This window comes from Tauraco erythrolophus, chromosome 14 (assembly GCF_009769465.1).
Source record: "Tauraco erythrolophus isolate bTauEry1 chromosome 14, bTauEry1.pri, whole genome shotgun sequence".
Lineage (NCBI taxonomy): Eukaryota > Metazoa > Chordata > Aves > Musophagiformes > Musophagidae > Tauraco > Tauraco erythrolophus.
Window position 1 is genome coordinate 6,560,548 of NC_141478.1, and position 17,246 is coordinate 6,577,793.

General features: G+C 42.0%; 1 protein-coding gene across 4 annotated transcripts in view; it reads right to left on the reverse strand.

Moving 5' to 3' along the window:
• MCTP2 (multiple C2 and transmembrane domain containing 2) overlaps nt 1–17,246 on the reverse strand; it is a 101,069-nt gene that overhangs the window by 66,786 nt on the left and 17,037 nt on the right. For all 4 annotated transcript variants that reach the window (XM_086620644.1, XM_086620643.1, XM_086620642.1 and 1 more), the window contains exons 5-9: nt 16,653–16,729; nt 15,337–15,448; nt 13,320–13,355; nt 4,716–4,880; nt 2,766–2,896 (exon numbers count right to left, since the gene is read on the reverse strand). In XM_086620644.1, coding sequence (XP_086476770.1) covers nt 2,766–2,896; nt 4,716–4,880; nt 13,320–13,355; nt 15,337–15,448; nt 16,653–16,729 — 521 coding nt within the window. The remainder of the gene's footprint in view (nt 1–2,765; nt 2,897–4,715; nt 4,881–13,319; nt 13,356–15,336; nt 15,449–16,652; nt 16,730–17,246) is intronic.

The window sequence follows — 17,246 nt, forward strand, 5'->3', positions numbered from 1 at the left end:
AACACCTTTGTTTATTAATATACATTAACATCATCTCCTGTTTATAGCATGCCTGTTATCCCAAAGGACACAAAAAGCACTCAATAAACATTACTAACAGTTCTGTGCAGACTAAATAGAGGGATTACTTCATCCAGCACCAAAACACAGCCACCCCTCAGTGTCGGACCCGGCAGCTGAACCACTCCATGCTGCAGTATTTTAAGAGAGGAATGGAAACTGGATACAGTTAAAAATCCAAGGAGAACATAGGTAGGCTGAAGGTAATAACTCAGCTTGTGATGTGCACTGACAGTGAGGGTTCGTTTCGCAACAGAAGGGTGACATGAAATCACACCAAATGTTTCCTCACTAATTCAGAAGCAGACAAAGGCTCCAGGTGTCAGCGGTTAGTACTGGAGGTCCAACACATTTCTTATTCTACATGTTCCACAGTCTCCACAGACACTTCAGGTCCTATTTCAAGAACAATATTTTATCTTGAAACCAAATTATGCCTGGGAGAAGAGCCATGTTCCAGGGGCTTAAGGCATCTATCCTATATGAAATCTTGGGTTTAAAGGAATTAACAGAAGTCTTTATTCCACAAAAGTTCAGCAGTCTGGATTGTAAGACATGACTCCACCTTGTGCATCTCCCAACTTCATTTTAACATTTAAATAGGTATTTTTTTTTAAATGTCTAAAAGTTCAACCTACACAGCCTTGAGGGAGGCATACTGAATCCTAACTGCATCCACAAATTGACCACAGAATTATTAATTAAGATCCAGCAAATTCTGCTATTTCCTTAAAGCCATGCAAATTATTTGAGGGTAGTTAGGTTCTACTTCTGTAGGTAATGACTGAATATAAGCCACAAACATTTTACTAAAGTATCTTTTATAGTGATGTTGTGAAATCCAAAAATCTCAAAACTCAACTTGGAAGCCATGGAGACAATAAACATGGCACTTCATAATGTTGTTTTGCCTACAGAATCCTTTTCCAGATTAGACTGCACTTGAGCCCTTCGTAAAATATTATTTATTGGGTGTCAAAAGTTTCTACACTGTACAAACAAGGCTTATTATACATTTCATGTTTACCTATTCTTGCAATCTTAAAAGCTAGTGTAATTTTTTCCTGTTTGATGCTGCAGTGAATTTGCTGTGCTTAAGGCAACAACAGTAATATCTCTCCACATAGTCCACATAGACAGGAAAAGTAACTTTAGGGTAAATCTAACACACAGAGGCTTTCCCAGTGCCAAAATCTTTAATAATTGCTTTAATAAGTGTTCTGCTGATAATTTTTTGCCACACTAAACACTACCTGCAAGAAACCAGTAGAAAAAAAAAAGGAGAGGAAAAAAACTAAAGGAAGAATTGCTCCAGCATCAGGATGACTGAAGAGAGGCAAGCCACAAACACTGCTACGTTTCTTAACTCTAAACAGAATATCAGAAGTAATAAAAGTAACTGTGAGAATGGAAGGAACAGATTCATCTTCAGCCACTTCTCCATGTGACAACAGCATTCAGCCAGAAAGCATTTCCTGCTCTGCAAAACCACAAACATTTGTAGAGCCAAAGGGCATTGTTGTTCTCAGTGAATAGTTTCAAACTATTTGAATGCTTAAAAGTAAGAGAATGTTCTTATGAGTTACTGTTATTTAGTCAGCAAGTTGTGAAACGCTCACCAGGTGAGAAGAGCAAACAATTGCAGACAGGATCCCTGCCCCTAAGAATTTACAGGTTGTGGCATCGATCCTGCAAGCAGATAAGCACGGACAGACCCAAGAGGGGCTCCAGAAAATTAAATGGCTCTTGGTGCTGCTGCATGTAGCCAACTGTGTAGATGCAGTTTGGGGAGATGGGCCTGGATGAAAATGCTGCAAGCCAAAAGAAAGGAGGAGGCAATAGGAGGGAAGAGATGGTTACTACTAGGAAACCAAGACCGTACTAATACTATACAAAATAAAATGGAGTTAGAGTAGAAGGGAAGGAACCATATTCTATTCCCATTAAGAAATTAAAATAAAAGATTCAACTGCTAACCCAAAAGAAGTCTCATCTGCTAACGTGGCATAAGATCACTAATTGAGAATTTGAAGCTCCAATGGAATAATGCAATGGGACAAAATCCGCTATCAGGAGATGGGCAGGTGACCCATGAGGCTGCCCTAGAAAATGATGATTTAAACATGAGCTCACAAGATCAGTCCTCTGCAGCAATGGGGAAGGGATTACCCAAAGAAAGCAAACCTAGATAACGGGATCCATATGTAAACAAGGCTACAAGAACACACCACCAAGGTGCAAACAGAGAAAGGGCACACCAGTGCTACTCAAAAGGAGCACAAAGATCCCTAAACTGAGACCAGTCTGAAGCCGCAAATCAACCCTGCAGAGCACAACAGGTCTGGAGCAATATCACTGTGCACGCGCAGTCAAGCACTGTCTCCTTGCTGCCTCCAGCTCTCCCAGAAACGGTTGCCACTGAACTCTCAGAGTATTTTGGATTTTATGATCAGCATGTGTGGAGTCAGTTTGCGTGTTTCTGCGTTCAGGTCATGGTTAATCAATTAATAGATTTTAATAAACATACCCTTAGAGTCATCTGGACGTGACTGGAATAAGGCGAGAAACATACAGTATGATGTTGGTAATAAACATAAATTTATCAACTTAAAAAATAATAATTAAAATCACGTTATCTTTTCTTCTTACCCCATCCCTTCAAAAAAAACCAAACTGCACACAAACACAAAACCAAAGCCACTTACATTCCCAAAAGCTCCTCGTGCTTTTTGTTATCCTTTCTCCAGACCTCAATGTCCAACATATCCTTCCTGTCAGAGAAGTAGTGAAAATCAAACTGTTCCCTCCACTGAGGATTTGCACTCTTACACAGTGTCTAGAAAACATGCAGTTATAATATTTACTTTTCTTAAATGGTACTTATTTCCACAGTAAAGCACATATCAATTCCTCTACAAGAACAAGGCTGGATGTTAGAGCATCAAGTACTAAAATCATTCCAATCAAAGCTCCCCAGCCCATCACGCGCAGCCTCATCTTCCTTAAAAACTCTTTCCTCTCTCCCAATAGCAATAAATACACAACTGTGACATGAATGAATGGCTGGAGAAATTCTGAAATGCCAGGTCCACTTTCAGTGTACTGTGGTCATCATTCAACATCACACACTGGAAGAAATCAAGAATAGACTTTTTGAGGACAATCACCTGGAAACAGGCTTGAATGAATTGAGGAACCCAAACCAGTATTTTTTTACCCTTCTGTGTTAAGATCTAGGCAAAGAAGGAACAGCCTTGAAATTATTAACATTCAGTTAATTTGATATCTGTAAATTGTCCCTCTGAGGTCGGTGAGATTGTTCACATGTTCAGGTTACTCTGAGTATTCACTGGACTGGGACTTAAATCACTTGCATTTCGTATCACACTACACTACCCACCATCAATATCAGCATGGCCACTGAGAGAACAGGAGATAGGATTAGCTGGACCATGACTGAGATTTCTCCCGCCTTGTCTGCTTTTCTGGACCATGAAAGATCATACTTCATAAGTTGAACAAACTCCAGGAAAGAACGTGAAGCACTACCAATCTGAAGTCTTATGAGGGTGTAAAAGCAGTGGTCCCCAACTTTTGCTAGGCCCAGACAGAAATTCTAAGTAATTAACTCACTGCAGGCAACATGGTACTTAACTCCCCATTTTAAACTTCTTAATTTTCTGTGACTGCAAACAGTGCAGTCTTGCAGATTCATGACACAGACTATGGACCATTACAGAGAAACATAAAAAAGGATCTTAACTGGAATAATATATATTTATTCTAAATAATTAAGCCATTTGTTATTTTTCAAAGCTGCTTTTCTAAATAAAAACATTATATCGTGACCTTGGTTTGAGGTCTGATGCGGGGGACAGAGTGCAGGTTTCAGATGCGCCCACGTCTGAACATTATGTTCTGTGAACTTGCTCCGTACATTCTGTACAGGAGGGGGTTTGTTTCCTCCTTCTCCTCCCTCTAAGCTTCCAGTTCATGACATGCAGAGCTCTTGCTTTCTCAACAGAACACAATTTTAATTATAGCCTCTCTTCTTATTAGACTTTGGAGATGAAATGTATATCTTTGGGAACCCCATTCATTTCTTATATTCCCATGAAATGCTACGGGATACAAGTACACAGCTTAGAAGAATAAAAATTCAAACCAAAATCACAGAATATTCAGTGTGTTTTGGGGGGAGGGAGGTGGTTTCTGCTATAAGTAACATTTTTCAAGAAAGGTACTTTAAATAATTATTATTATTATTATTCCGCTGTGCTGGGAACCATTTCAGGTCTGCTTTTCCAGTGTACCTAACATTGCAAACTTAACTTCTGTATTGGCAGAGAACACCACACATGTGCGATGCACGTAGCTTTATTTCATTCCATATTAATGTCAAACATCCATCAATACGAGGAGTATGTTAAAACGCACAAAACCAGACACACAGAACATTCCGAACTTCCTACTTCTATATTGGCATGTAAAACATATTAGTAAAACGTCAATGTCCCTGATCTGGTCTCCTGGTTTTGATCTCACTTATATAAAAGAGATTCAAGAATAGTTCCATCTGAGGTAGCAACACTGGTAAAAGAAACATCAAGTACCTTATTGGCTTCAGCAAACTTAAGGAAACCCTTAATACTTACCTTACTCTTGTATCTTTGATCTCCCAGTTTGAGAAGAATAAAAATCTCTGCCAAGCCCCCTCCGGAGATGTTCTTCCCCTCCAAGAGCGTGATGGTGACCAGCCCATTCCACAACTGCTTCTCGCGCAAAGAGTCGGAGAGTCGCACGCTCCGCATGAAACTCGACTGAAAAGCAAGTTGGCAACACGAAACTTTATACACCCAAACCTACATTTTCATGCTCAAACTGTCTGTGGTATGAAAGCACCAGAAGTCAGAGAGGTACTATGACCCCCGGGAGTCAGCAGAAGATGGAAGGTGATAGGATGCCATGGATTTTCTGCCTGTAGTGTACTACGGCTGGCCCTGTTCAGCATCAGAGCCAAATCAGCAGGGTTAGCTTAAACCACCAGAGAAGTTGACTTCAGCTAACCTGGCTGAGCTTCAGCAAGAGCAGATCTTGAGCATTGAGAGCAATCTGTCACCTTGGCTCATGGTAAGACGCAGGACAGCGCTGTGGAGGAGAGGTGGAAAAGGGGAGAAACTAAACTCTTAAACATCTTCAGCTACGTCCATAAAACGTAGGTCTGTCCTTGCCAGGGAGACAGCCCACACTCATAAAGTCTATGGCCAGGTGAAAGGCTGAGCACTCATCTTCCACCTCCTCAATCACTCAACCGCACGTCGTCCGCCTCAGCTCTTCGCCTGCTGCCTTTGCAGCTCCTGCTTCCAGAAACCACGCTCACGAATCAAAAATACTGATGCCTGCGGAAAAAACACTGACACCATGGGGCTTTTTACCTGGAGTTATGGTTACCTGGTAGCCACATTTGTTACCTTCGCAGCTTCATCCTACACAGCACGGCTGCACTAACAGTTTGCTAACTGGCGATATTTTATTGGACAGAGGATGATTAAATAGGCCTTTATTTGGGGGGAGTGAGCTGGAAACATTAAAACTCAAGGCTATACTTTTCTTCTCGCAGTAAAAATCCTGCCATATTTTATTCTTGTGAAGCAACTTTTAACTCGCCACGCTTCAGAGCTTCAATCATGTCACATACAGGTGGGAGCAAGACGAAGGAGAAGATTTCACAAGTCACTTTGAAACAGGACGTGTTAGTTTTAAAAGCAAGTAAGAAATGTTGTTGCTAAATAAAACGATTGCAAAAGCACCTGATGGCTGAAGATTACTTTTTATGGATCAATTACCCAGCAACAAAATTCTTAAATCATGGGTGGTGAACTCACAAATTCTTTTACTCACTTTTTACTGGTTAAAATACCCAACTCTTTGAATCCCACAAGCATATTAATATACTTCTATTTAAACACCCCGTTCAGGCTTTCCTGGCACACTGATTAAAAATTCCTACCTTTAAAAAGAAAACGAGATTTTGATTCATAAATCCAGCTGCAATGTAATTTCTTTTTTTCTTTTTTTTTTTTTAAAGTTCGTCTTTTAGGCCAAAAAGCTAAAGCATGACTGTTCCCATGGACATACTTCAAAGTCCCGGCAGATATATTCCTCCCTAAACACTGAACTATTTCAAAATCCTTTTTATAAAAAAGGGAGTAATGTCCACAAGGGATCAAAGGGCATTCTACAGTCTGGCAATCGCCTTAGAAAAATGGCAGCGCTTCCATGAAATATGCCCTAAAATAATTTTGCAGCTTGGTATGTCCTAATTTCGAATTGGATGTTTATCTTGGAAAGGCTTCTATCTAACTTGTCCATAAAACAGCTCCACTTAGCTCTATGAGCCCTGTGAAAATGGAATCCAAAGCTGGCTATTAAAGGGGCCTGGAGATTGCTTCCATATGGCGTAACAGCATGGGAGTGGAGGGCTAAGGCCTACAGCAGGCGCTGCTTGGCTTGAGCTCCCCATCTATCCATGGACACTCGTTGCATTACACCATAACATCTGGATTATTGCTTGTAATGTCCCTGGGAAATATCCACTTCCCATCAAAGCCTTTATCTATCTCGCTTGTACTTTGAACGTTTTAGTATTTAACGTAGTCATGTTTGATGTGATGTACTTGCTGCTTTAGGACCAAGGATTTTCTCTCCCCCCCGCCCCAGCCCCGGCTCCTTCCTCAGAGGAGGAAGAGGTATTTGATGTTAGTTCACAAAAAAAAAACCACCACAAAGTTTATTATTCGTGTTACAATTTCTTTTAAAAACAAAGCATCCCATTCTCTTCAAAGCTTCCAGGCTGAACAAGAAAGACAGTTGTTATCACTCAGTTTTCAAATTAAATTTGGATTCTTTTCATTTTTTAACCAGGTCAGTATTTTAGGGAGTCACTCTGCACTAGGAGGCCTCCCTACCCAAATTCTGCAGCATACACAACCCTATCCTTATAGCCACTGACCTGACAGTTCAAAGGACTGTTGGGAGGTACCAAAACCAGCCCAGATTCCATGCAGTCCTGGGAAAAATCATCACCTGCAGCTCAGTATTACTGGATCACATTGCAATGCATCAACTCCAACCCTCCAAAACAGGTGACCCCCAGCAAACAGCCCTGTGCACCCCCCTTTCCGGATGGCTGTGCAGCTGCAAAAGCGCTCTGTGCTCATCTCAGAAGAGTATGTTTGGTCTCCAACTAACAGGACCTGGCTACTCTCTGGACAAGATCTAGCATCACTTTAGAGCATCACACTGGATAGAGAAGTCAAGATGTTTGCAACTGGTTTAGGGCATAGTGTTGATCTGCAGCACCTCGGCACAGGCTCAGTGACTGCAGTCAGCTTCCTACCTCCCCAGCCCAGCTCTGCCATCACCACCAGCCTCTCTCCGAAAGCAGCAGTATGGAGCCCGAGAGGGCTGCTTGTCCCGCATCCCCACGAGACAGCCTGTCACGTTAGGAATGCTTTGGATTTCCTGGACACGCCTAGGTTGTTCCCACAGTGTGTGCTCAGCAGGTCTGGCACGTCCCCTGTGCCTCGTATCGCCTGCGTGCACGCCAAAGAACGGCTCTGTGCATGCTCTGCGGCCACCCCTCCAGCCTCCCTGGGTATTTGGCAGGTTGTTCTTCTGACCACCCTGATGGAAATCCCAGCCAAACAGGCAGTGTCTCAGATTCCACTCACAGTTTCTGGAAGGAAACACATCTGGGGAAGCCCAGATGTGCAGTAGACCCACAGACTTGGACCATCAAGGAGTCAGCTTCAGTGTTGCCTGGGGAAGTCTGCACTACGGAAAACGCCTCCCAGGTGACAAGAAAACGCTGTAGCATTATTTACTTTAAAAGTCTTCCCCCTCCTCTTCTGATACTCCGCACCTACTCACTTCAAACTGGTTTACCCAGAGTTAATTTATTAAACTGCACAGCCTCCCTCTGAGTTGGCAAAGCTGCTACGGAGCAGGGAAGTGCACTCATCAGTCCAAAGCTGCTCAGGGGGCAAAACCAGCACTGAAAAAACCACCCCAAACACTACACTAACCTGTCTTATACAATGAGACACAAGAAGAGTCAAAGCCCTTGTCTACACAGGCCAGAAAAGGAGGACAGAACTGCTTAATCAGTGACAATTTAGAGGGGTTTTATCTCTCCAGCTCTTCCCTTTCCCTGTTACCTCCTGGGCTATGGACATCTCCACACTTGGGTACTTCAGCTCCTGCTGAACCCGACTGGATGTCAGGTCCTTCAGGCCATTCCTGCTCTATTTTCCTGTAAACTCTCTGCAGCCAGCCAGCTCACACCCTGGCTACGTCCCAGACCGAAGTAAAGGTGCCTTGCAGAGGTACAGAAAAGTTGGCTGAAGCTAAGATCAGACTATAGGGCTGGAAATTAGGAAACATATGCTTTGTGATGGAAGTTGGCACATATCCCAAGCACAAGACGTTGGATAAGTTCGCTTATTCCTTCCTGCCCCCTCATTACTTCTGAAATCAAGATAGTCTTAAGACCAGAATTTGAGGGGCTGTCTCGAGACAGAGCTCTGATTTTGGCTGGGCTCTTGGTGCAAATAACCAGCAATACCATAAAGGTCACCTTTATGAGCAGTTCACTGCTGTAAAATGGAGAACTTGAACAAAAAAAAATATCCCTCAAACAAGCCAGACAAAGAAAATAGTAAGCACAAGAATATCCAAAGCACTTCACTCTTTAAAAAAAAAAACAATCCAGATGTTTCTAAAGTCTAAGAGCTCATGTTTACTGCAGATTTAGGGACTGTGAAACATCAAGTAATGATTAAACTTTTCTGAAAAAGTATGGCCTGGTCATAGAGCAGGATCCTGTCACATGAGGAATAGAAGATGGTTCTTCTCCCTGCTGCTTAGAAAGAACATTTCCCTAGAAAACATCCCATGTCCTGAATAGAAAAATTAAAAACCAGTGCTCACAATTCCATTTTCAGAATCTAGCTTCTGGTTCCAAAATGAATACAAAAGCTTCTCACACCAACTTTCAAGCTTTTGTTACTTTCTGATTCTGGTTTAAAGAAGAAATCTGGACAAGGATGAGCAGATGGGCCATACTCTGCCTTCACAGAGGCAAATACAGGAGATGAGCAAGAATGCCAGAGCTTTGGAGGGGAAAAAAAACCCAGCTGATTGACTCAGCTTCACAAAATCCTTTGGGATCCCGAGTCTCCTTACTAACACCACTTGTATATAATCTCCCTCTATGGGCACCCAGCGAATCCCCTCTGGTGCATCAGGGCTGCTTTCAAATCTGTCTCTTTTCCTGACACACACATACATGCCCCAAGTTCAAACTTGTTTTTGAAGCAATAAAGAGACACCGAAAAATTGTACATTTAAATGACACGGCGAGGTGGCCAAGTGTGAAGCGAACCCATCTCTCACATCTTTCATTTAAAAGGATGAGACAGGACAACAGAAAGCCTGCTGCAATCCCTGTGAAGAGGTCAACGTCGAAACTGGGCCACTTAATTTGCCATTTGAGAAAACAACAACACGCAAATAGGAAGACTCTTTGGACCTCTCCTCATTAGGCAGGGAAACCATTTTGCAGAGGCAGCGTCCCCTTGGGAAAGAGGAGAGGGCAGCGAGAAAGGCAAGTGAACCGACACGAGATTGCCGCCACGATGCATGACCCTGTGGCAAGTGAGTCCCTCCACTCCGCGAAACGCTCGGAGAGCCCACAGGGTATTGTGGGAGAAAGCCAAATACAATGAGGCAGGCAAAAATGAAACCTAACAGCCCACGCAGAAAAAAAAAATCAAAAGGAAGCGAGGGATTTTCCCCTGCAATGAGATGCTGAGGAGCACTTGGGTTCGGTCAGCCTTTCAGCCAATTTATTCAATCAGCTTAGGCTATCGAGGTGGCAATTGCGTCGCTTTTGTTTCAGGACTGAACTGCTGCAGGTCAATCCACCCCAAGCAAACCTGCTTATTTGCTTCATAGATGTTCAACACTTAAAGGTTAGTCAGCTGTACAAATGCTGGAAATAGCACACGGGGCACTCAGGGTGAGACTCAAGCCACCCAGGACAAACAAGGCTATGGAGTATCAGCATGTTGGGCTCCAGCAGGGATAGCTCCCAGCTCCCTCCACACCCCAGACAGCCCCAGAAAAACAGAAAAGAGAGGAGAGCTTGCCAATGCACAGATACGAGCGCATATATTAATACTGCTTAATAGTATCCTCTTCCCTTTGCAATGCATGCCTGCATGAGAAAAAGAAGAAAGCCGTGCTCTTGGAGACAGCTCCCACAGAGGACAATGCTGTTCTCGGCTCCCATAAAAAATGAGGGATCTGGATGTGCTGCCCATGTCTTGGGAGTGCGCCCAAACGTGCAATGATTCCCTTCTAGCAGCAGTGAAAAATATATACTGTGTAATCAACAAGGAGCTAAATCATCCAGTTCAACAGCTCTAGCACCAAAATGATTTAAAAGACAATATTCGGTCGCTGAAATCCTTCCTGCGTACTGTCTGTAATGACTGTGAGACAACTGCAGCTAGACTGGAGATCTTGCACTGCTGCTGGCTTCCTTGCTGTCTGAAATGTGGGTTTTTCTCTGAGCTCCCTGCTTTTTGAAGAACACACACGAAGAGCGCACGGTATCCACAGTCGCCCACGTGAACCCCTTTGCCAGTCTGACATGGAGTTGCATCAGGTATTAGTGCCATCAACAAGGGTACTAACAACTTGGGGCGAATTCAGGAAGCCAGCAAGAATCCCATGACTGACGTGACAAGACTCAGTGCCAAATCTGCACTAAGATAACAAGAAGTGATCAAATTAGAGTATGACCAGATTTCTTTCATGTAGGTAATACAGGTTGAAAAAAGCTGTGAAAGTTATATTCATCTTGTCCATCCTTAAAGTAAGTCATGTTCCCTTTATTTGTAGAAGAAAAACTAAATATTACAATACAGGTCACCTACAGTTCAGTGCAAAAAAAAAGAAAAAAAAAAACAGGAAAACCAATTCCAAATAGAAGACTTTTATTTGCCTAAAACTACAGAGATGAAATTTAGATCTGCCTCAGTTCAGCTGCTCAAACGGAAAGTATATGACCTTTTTCTCCTGCAACAACCAATCAGAGTCAGCTCAGTAGCCAAAAAAGAGACAAGTTTGTGTCTCCATTACAGAGCTCTCTCTACTTCCCCTGCCCCCCTTATTCCCATATCTTTATCTCGTCCAGCAACATTGTTTTCTACCCCATCATACTCTCTGGCTATTCTTCCATAACCTCTTGTGCCTTCCCTAGACACCTATATTCCCCATGCACACAATTTTTCTTTCTAGCCTTTATGTTCTGCCACAAACTGCTAGTACTGCTTCCACAGACCAGAGTTTCCTAACTAAAGATGGTTATTGATGTACAGTACTAGTGTTTTAGTGCAGTGGCAGAATCAATAAAATAGGAAATACTGCTTTGTCAGATTTTCCAGCGCATGCTGGGAAATATTTTTACTGCCTTTGGATGGTCACAGAGCTTTTCTTTAGAGATCACATTGGAGCATGAACTGTGTCTTCCTTAGAAGAACTGAAGCTCTCCTACCCTCTAGTGACTGGAACAGAATAGAGCACAGGGTTGCAGCTCTTTCTGCCCCCCCCCCCCCCCCCCCCCCCCCCCCCCCCTTCTTTTAAAACAATACTTTCACTTCTAACTCAGTACCATGCTTCAGCATCTCTTAATTTTATTTTAAAAGATGCTAAGGAACAAGCCAGAGTCTTGAGAACTGAATGACCTACCAGTATGGCTTACAGTTAAAGGTCCAAAAAACATATGTAAAAGAAAAATTATTCAGGATCCAATGAGATATAGTGTACAACCAAAAAAATAAAATTACCAGTGACAGCAACCAAGACAGAAGTTTGGCTATTATGGACAAAAAGGACCGGAGCTTAAAAACCTGGCTCCCTTTCCCGGGACCCAAAGCCAACCAGCATCAAGAGACAGCTGTGTGTGCATGCGTGAGAAAAAGAGGGAATCAAGCTACACTGATTGAGTGAGGGCACAGTAATTTCCAGAGCTTTAGTTAAAAACTAAAGTGCTGAGCTCTTCAATTATTCCATCACTTTGTCATACGGCATTCAGGGATGCCTGGCGGCTTTCTGCGCCGAGCGAAGGGCTGCGATATCCCCGGAGCTGGGGCTCGCCAAGCTGCCCTCCAGCTCCAAGGGCTGTACTTTGCACTTCTTCTGTTGACAAAAATATACTTGCTGGCACAACACCTGGGAGGGTTGGCTCCTCTACATCACACATCACAGTTGTAATGAATAAAACAAGAGGAGGTTAATTATTCAATTTATTTAGGCATGAACCAATAGTTACATAGGGAAAATATCAAGATGCATATGTGTTCTCATAAGAGCCAAATTTTGCTTTTCAGAAAGTTAGACTGTATAGCTCTCAAGCTGAGTACTGGGGCCTGCACTTTCTGTATCATTGTTATTTACTCAATAGCAAATTAATGCTTTACAGAAAAAATAAAAAGCCACAGTCTGTTTCCCGAACAAGTTTAAAATCTAATGCAAGAATGGGACAGTACAGGAATATAAAAGTAACGGAAGCCTGCAGGGATACCACAAGATGACCAAGGAAAGCAACTTACGTAGATATGTACCAACACACAAATCTTGGAAATCCTGCTGCATTGCTGTTAATGAAAACTGCCTGCTCAGTCTCCGTCCCAAGAACAAAAGGAATTTCAAAACCCACAGAAGCAACCAGAAGAAAAACTGCCTGACAATATTGCTCTCATGGTGAGAAGCGACCCAAACGATGAGACTGGGATCCAGGAGACCCATGTTCAACTCCAGTACCAACTATGGGCCACCTTTCAGGTACCCTTAAACAACTCAAATGCTCTACAGCTCCTTTATTTGGTTGAATTTACACCCATTTCCTTAGTAGAAACAATTTTTCTCTCTTTCTACAGCTCTTTCCTGAAAGGGGCCTTACTCTCGCTGGCCAGTAGACACTACCATAGCACCTACAATAAGAAAACAACATCAATTTCTCATCACACTGAAAAATATCAAAAAAGCAAAGAGTATCACAGCCATCACATTAAGACAGGTTGCATCTATACTTCTGAGTTTTCCTATGTTTACCCTTTCTGTTTCAAAGGAGGGCAGAGATTTTTGCAAGGGGCCTTTTTTTTTTAAGACAAAATAAAAAAATGGTTTACCTTGGAAGAAGTCCGCTTCTTTCGACTTGACCATCTCTATTCATCAGTCACCACCATCGTACCAAAGAGAATCCAGAGAAAGGAAACAGAGAAGTAGTAAAATGGAGAAAGTGTTTAATAAAATAATTCAAATAGCAGCTTGTCAAATCTGTTAGAAAAGCTTATTAACTAAGTAGGGGGCTGAATCTACAACTGCATTCATCTACCTCCCCTCCCTCATGGAACATAACAATCAACAAACTCAAAATACCTGCATCACACCAAAAAAAAAAGAGGAAATAAAAAAAGTAATCAAGAATAAAAAGTGGAGGGACCCAGAGCTATTAGTAAGAAACATGGCTTATACTTTTGGTGCCATCTGGTTCTACAGTAAGCTAATTTAAAAAGGAAAAAAAAAAATCATCTTGCTGTTAAGTGCTAATGTGGACAGAGCCATTTCACTTTTCTGATTCCACTGGAAATGGCTGAGCAATTTGCATTTGAAATATGAGGGCTTAAAACATTGTCTTTAAAAAAAATTACAGCGTGCACCAACTCTTTTATCATCTGCGCTCTGAATGTTAACTAAGCACCCAAGAGTACCAAAAGCTGCTACTTTAAACCAATGTATTTTCTGTCTCACTGGCTGGGTCCACTTTAGCCCATGCCTCTCTAAAAATCCCAGAAGAATTCCTAAGGTTCTTTTGGCTCAGCTGCTTTTTCCCTAAAGTAACTATGTCTTTGCTTCACCCTTTCCTGCAGTCCAGTGACATGTGTGCCAACACTACTCTTATACCAGTTAAAGGGGGAATTCACATCCCAGATCGCAGCCATCTCAGAATATAGATATAGAAATACAACAACAGTGTTTTGAATGTTGTCATTAAGCTTTTAAATAATCACATATGGAGGTAGAAATAACTACAATTACCTTCATATTATTTGTGATTTTACAATTCTCAAAAAGGCAACTATTTGAAAAATAAATAATGAACAGCAGACATCCCACATTAGCTTTTTCTTACTTTGCTTTCCAATCCCTTGAAACATTTACATTTCTATAAATAATCCCATTCAGACTGGAATCCCATACCTATAAATGAATAATGTGCTATAAACAGCAACTTTCATACTAGACTATATAGATTTTCTCTTCACATATTTATCACACATCTTTAAAACAGGACTGGCTTGAAAATCAGAGCTAAGTAAATGCCTGATCTTGGCTCCTCCCCACTGCTTACAGGACAGGAGCTGGATGAGTTCACCAACATGGGTATGCTTCACACTGTGTAAAACACCAGTAGGAATCTTAAAAGATGAAAACAAAAGCCAAAACCATGTGCAGGACCTGAAATGTAAAAGTGATCAGCTACAGTTGTAGTGCTCCCAGTCTCTGCCCAGGTTGTTCTGGGTTTCTAGCATCACTAAATGTACCATACTTCAGCACCAGGAGCCAAGTTCAACTGAACTCAGTCACAAAACTGTCAGCAGCAAAATCAGGGTTTTTACAAACAATCTCTTCCTCTCAGCCAGTGTGCTCCGCTGCAGGATTGGTGCTGCTTTAAGTCCTAACGCCAAATCCCTGCTCTTAGATTTCACATGGATGTATCTTTTTCATGAAAAAAAAAAATAATAATCACCTGTTTGGGTTTTTTCTTTTAAAGCACTAAAATACAAAGTCTTAGGTGGAGATCAGAAAATGGCATGCTCTGGAATAGCAATCGCAGCAGGTACGGTTCATACGTTCACTTCAGCAACCTGCAGATTGCAGTGGTGGACACCACACGCCTGATACAGGGATAGAGCAGCCACAGTGCACGTCACAGCTACAAGAGAACCATCCAGCTACAGATGTCTACACAACTTTTACCCAGTTAAATATGGGGCTTTTTTTCAAGTTAGAATCCATCTCGATTTCAATATTGAGTCTCAGAGGATGAAAATAAAGGTGGCATTTCCCAGTAAATCAGATTATGCCAGCTCTTCCCCCACCCCACACATTCCAGCTATAAATTTGATTTCCTAAGCCACTTACATTTCTCTTGAAGTCTCCTTGCTTGACTGCTAGACTCAAGTTTAACACAATCACTCCCATGTCATCTTCTAAACTATTGGGATCTTCCAGTTTTAAAACCTGTTCAGTAGTTCTACAAGCAAAAAAAAAAAAATGTGCATTTATTGACTCCAGTTAACTTGAGTTGATTATTAAAGGTCACGCTGAGCTGTGCAAATTTCAGCTTCTTGTCTGAAATTCCCAATATTGAGTTTAAATGTTAAAACGAGAAATCTGGAGGGTTCCTTCTTAGTTCTGACAAAACACACCACCCTTTTAATAATGCAGCCTAGCATCTATATAGCATTACTTAATACTCATAACTCCCCACATACAGATGCACACTGAATGAAGTTACTACTACCTCTACTTCACAGAGAAGAGGAGCAACAGGATCCAAGTGAGTTTTCTAATATTACTGGCTGGGATTTGACTCACAAGACATGTATTCTGCTTTACCTTTGCCTGCATTTAATCTCTGCCTGTGACTCAGTTCCCTCTCTGAAAACAGGAATGCTGGTATTTACCTGGCGGCATTATCTCATGGATAAATTCGTTACGGTTTCTAGAAATTCAGATACAACAGCCATGGGAGCTATAACATACCCACACAGGAAAAATTCATTTTCTCCAAAAAAAAAAAAAGTAAGTCACACAGCGAGGGAGTGTAAAAGAGAGGGCTAAAACTTGAATTCCTGGCTTCCAGCTCCACATTGAGAGCAAGCAGCAGCAGACAAAAGGCGCAGGGCTTGCCTCCGCACTGCCAGGAGGCAAGATGAGGCCAAATCAGGGCCAGATGAGCTGCTGCAGGGACGGACGGCTGTGGGGGGAGGCTGGAAACAGGGTGCTCATGGCCAAGCCAGGCAAACCACTCCCCACCCCGATCACAGACAGAAAAAGGCACCCCCATGCTACACAGGGCGAAAAGGGGGTCTTAACCTTCTTTCCCCCTCCTTTCTTCTTCCACCTCCATAAATTATACTGGTGTAGCTCTCCCTAAACAATGCCACATATAGAAACTCTTATCCTTATTCCTAGGCATGAAAAAGGAAAGGGTGCCTTCTGCTGAACTGGGCTCCATCCAGGTTGGATTTGAATCCAGTACCTAACACCTGATGAAAACATGTGGGTACAGGATTTACCTCAAGTGATTTCTTTTAAAATGAGCTCCCCAGACTTCTACCAAAATAAGTTTTCAGGAACATATGAATTCCAAGCCAGAGTAAAAGCATTCCATTATTTTCCTATATTTCCCAATTAAGCTGCATTAATAACCTTTAATTAAATAAATATATTACCTATTGAGTTCAAGTTCAGTGAGTGCTACAAATGCCGAACCCATGAAGTCTGAAGAGGTTAAATCTCGATCATACACCTGGTAGCAAAATAAAATAAATGTTTATAATTTTCACATCATAAGCCAGTTTTATCCCGGCCAATAAAAGAACAGATATTATAAGCCCTTTCAGTTCAATTTTATATTTGAAAGATCAAAGCTTAGATATAATTCAGGGATAATTTTCCATCTCCCTGCTTTAATTTGTATTTTTAACTAAATATTTAAACAGCCTTTGGAAAGTATCTTCTTAATATTATGTAAACAGAGACATGTGTGCTGCAATGGATCGCGCCTGTTCCTTTACGCTCTGCGCAGCAGCAAAATGAAACGCTGCACAAAACCCAGGTACTTCTGGCTACAGATGTTCCAGCAATTAGCACTCACAACTGGTAGCTCGCAGTTCTGGGAACTGTAACGTTAGTCGTAACGAGAAAAGGCTTTGCTACTTGTCACGGCTGCATCCCAGGTACTGATTCTGCCCAACCCAGCCAAATTACACTCTTAAAACCTGCTTATGAAACCGCTGTTGGCTTCACTGAGTCTGCACAAGCAC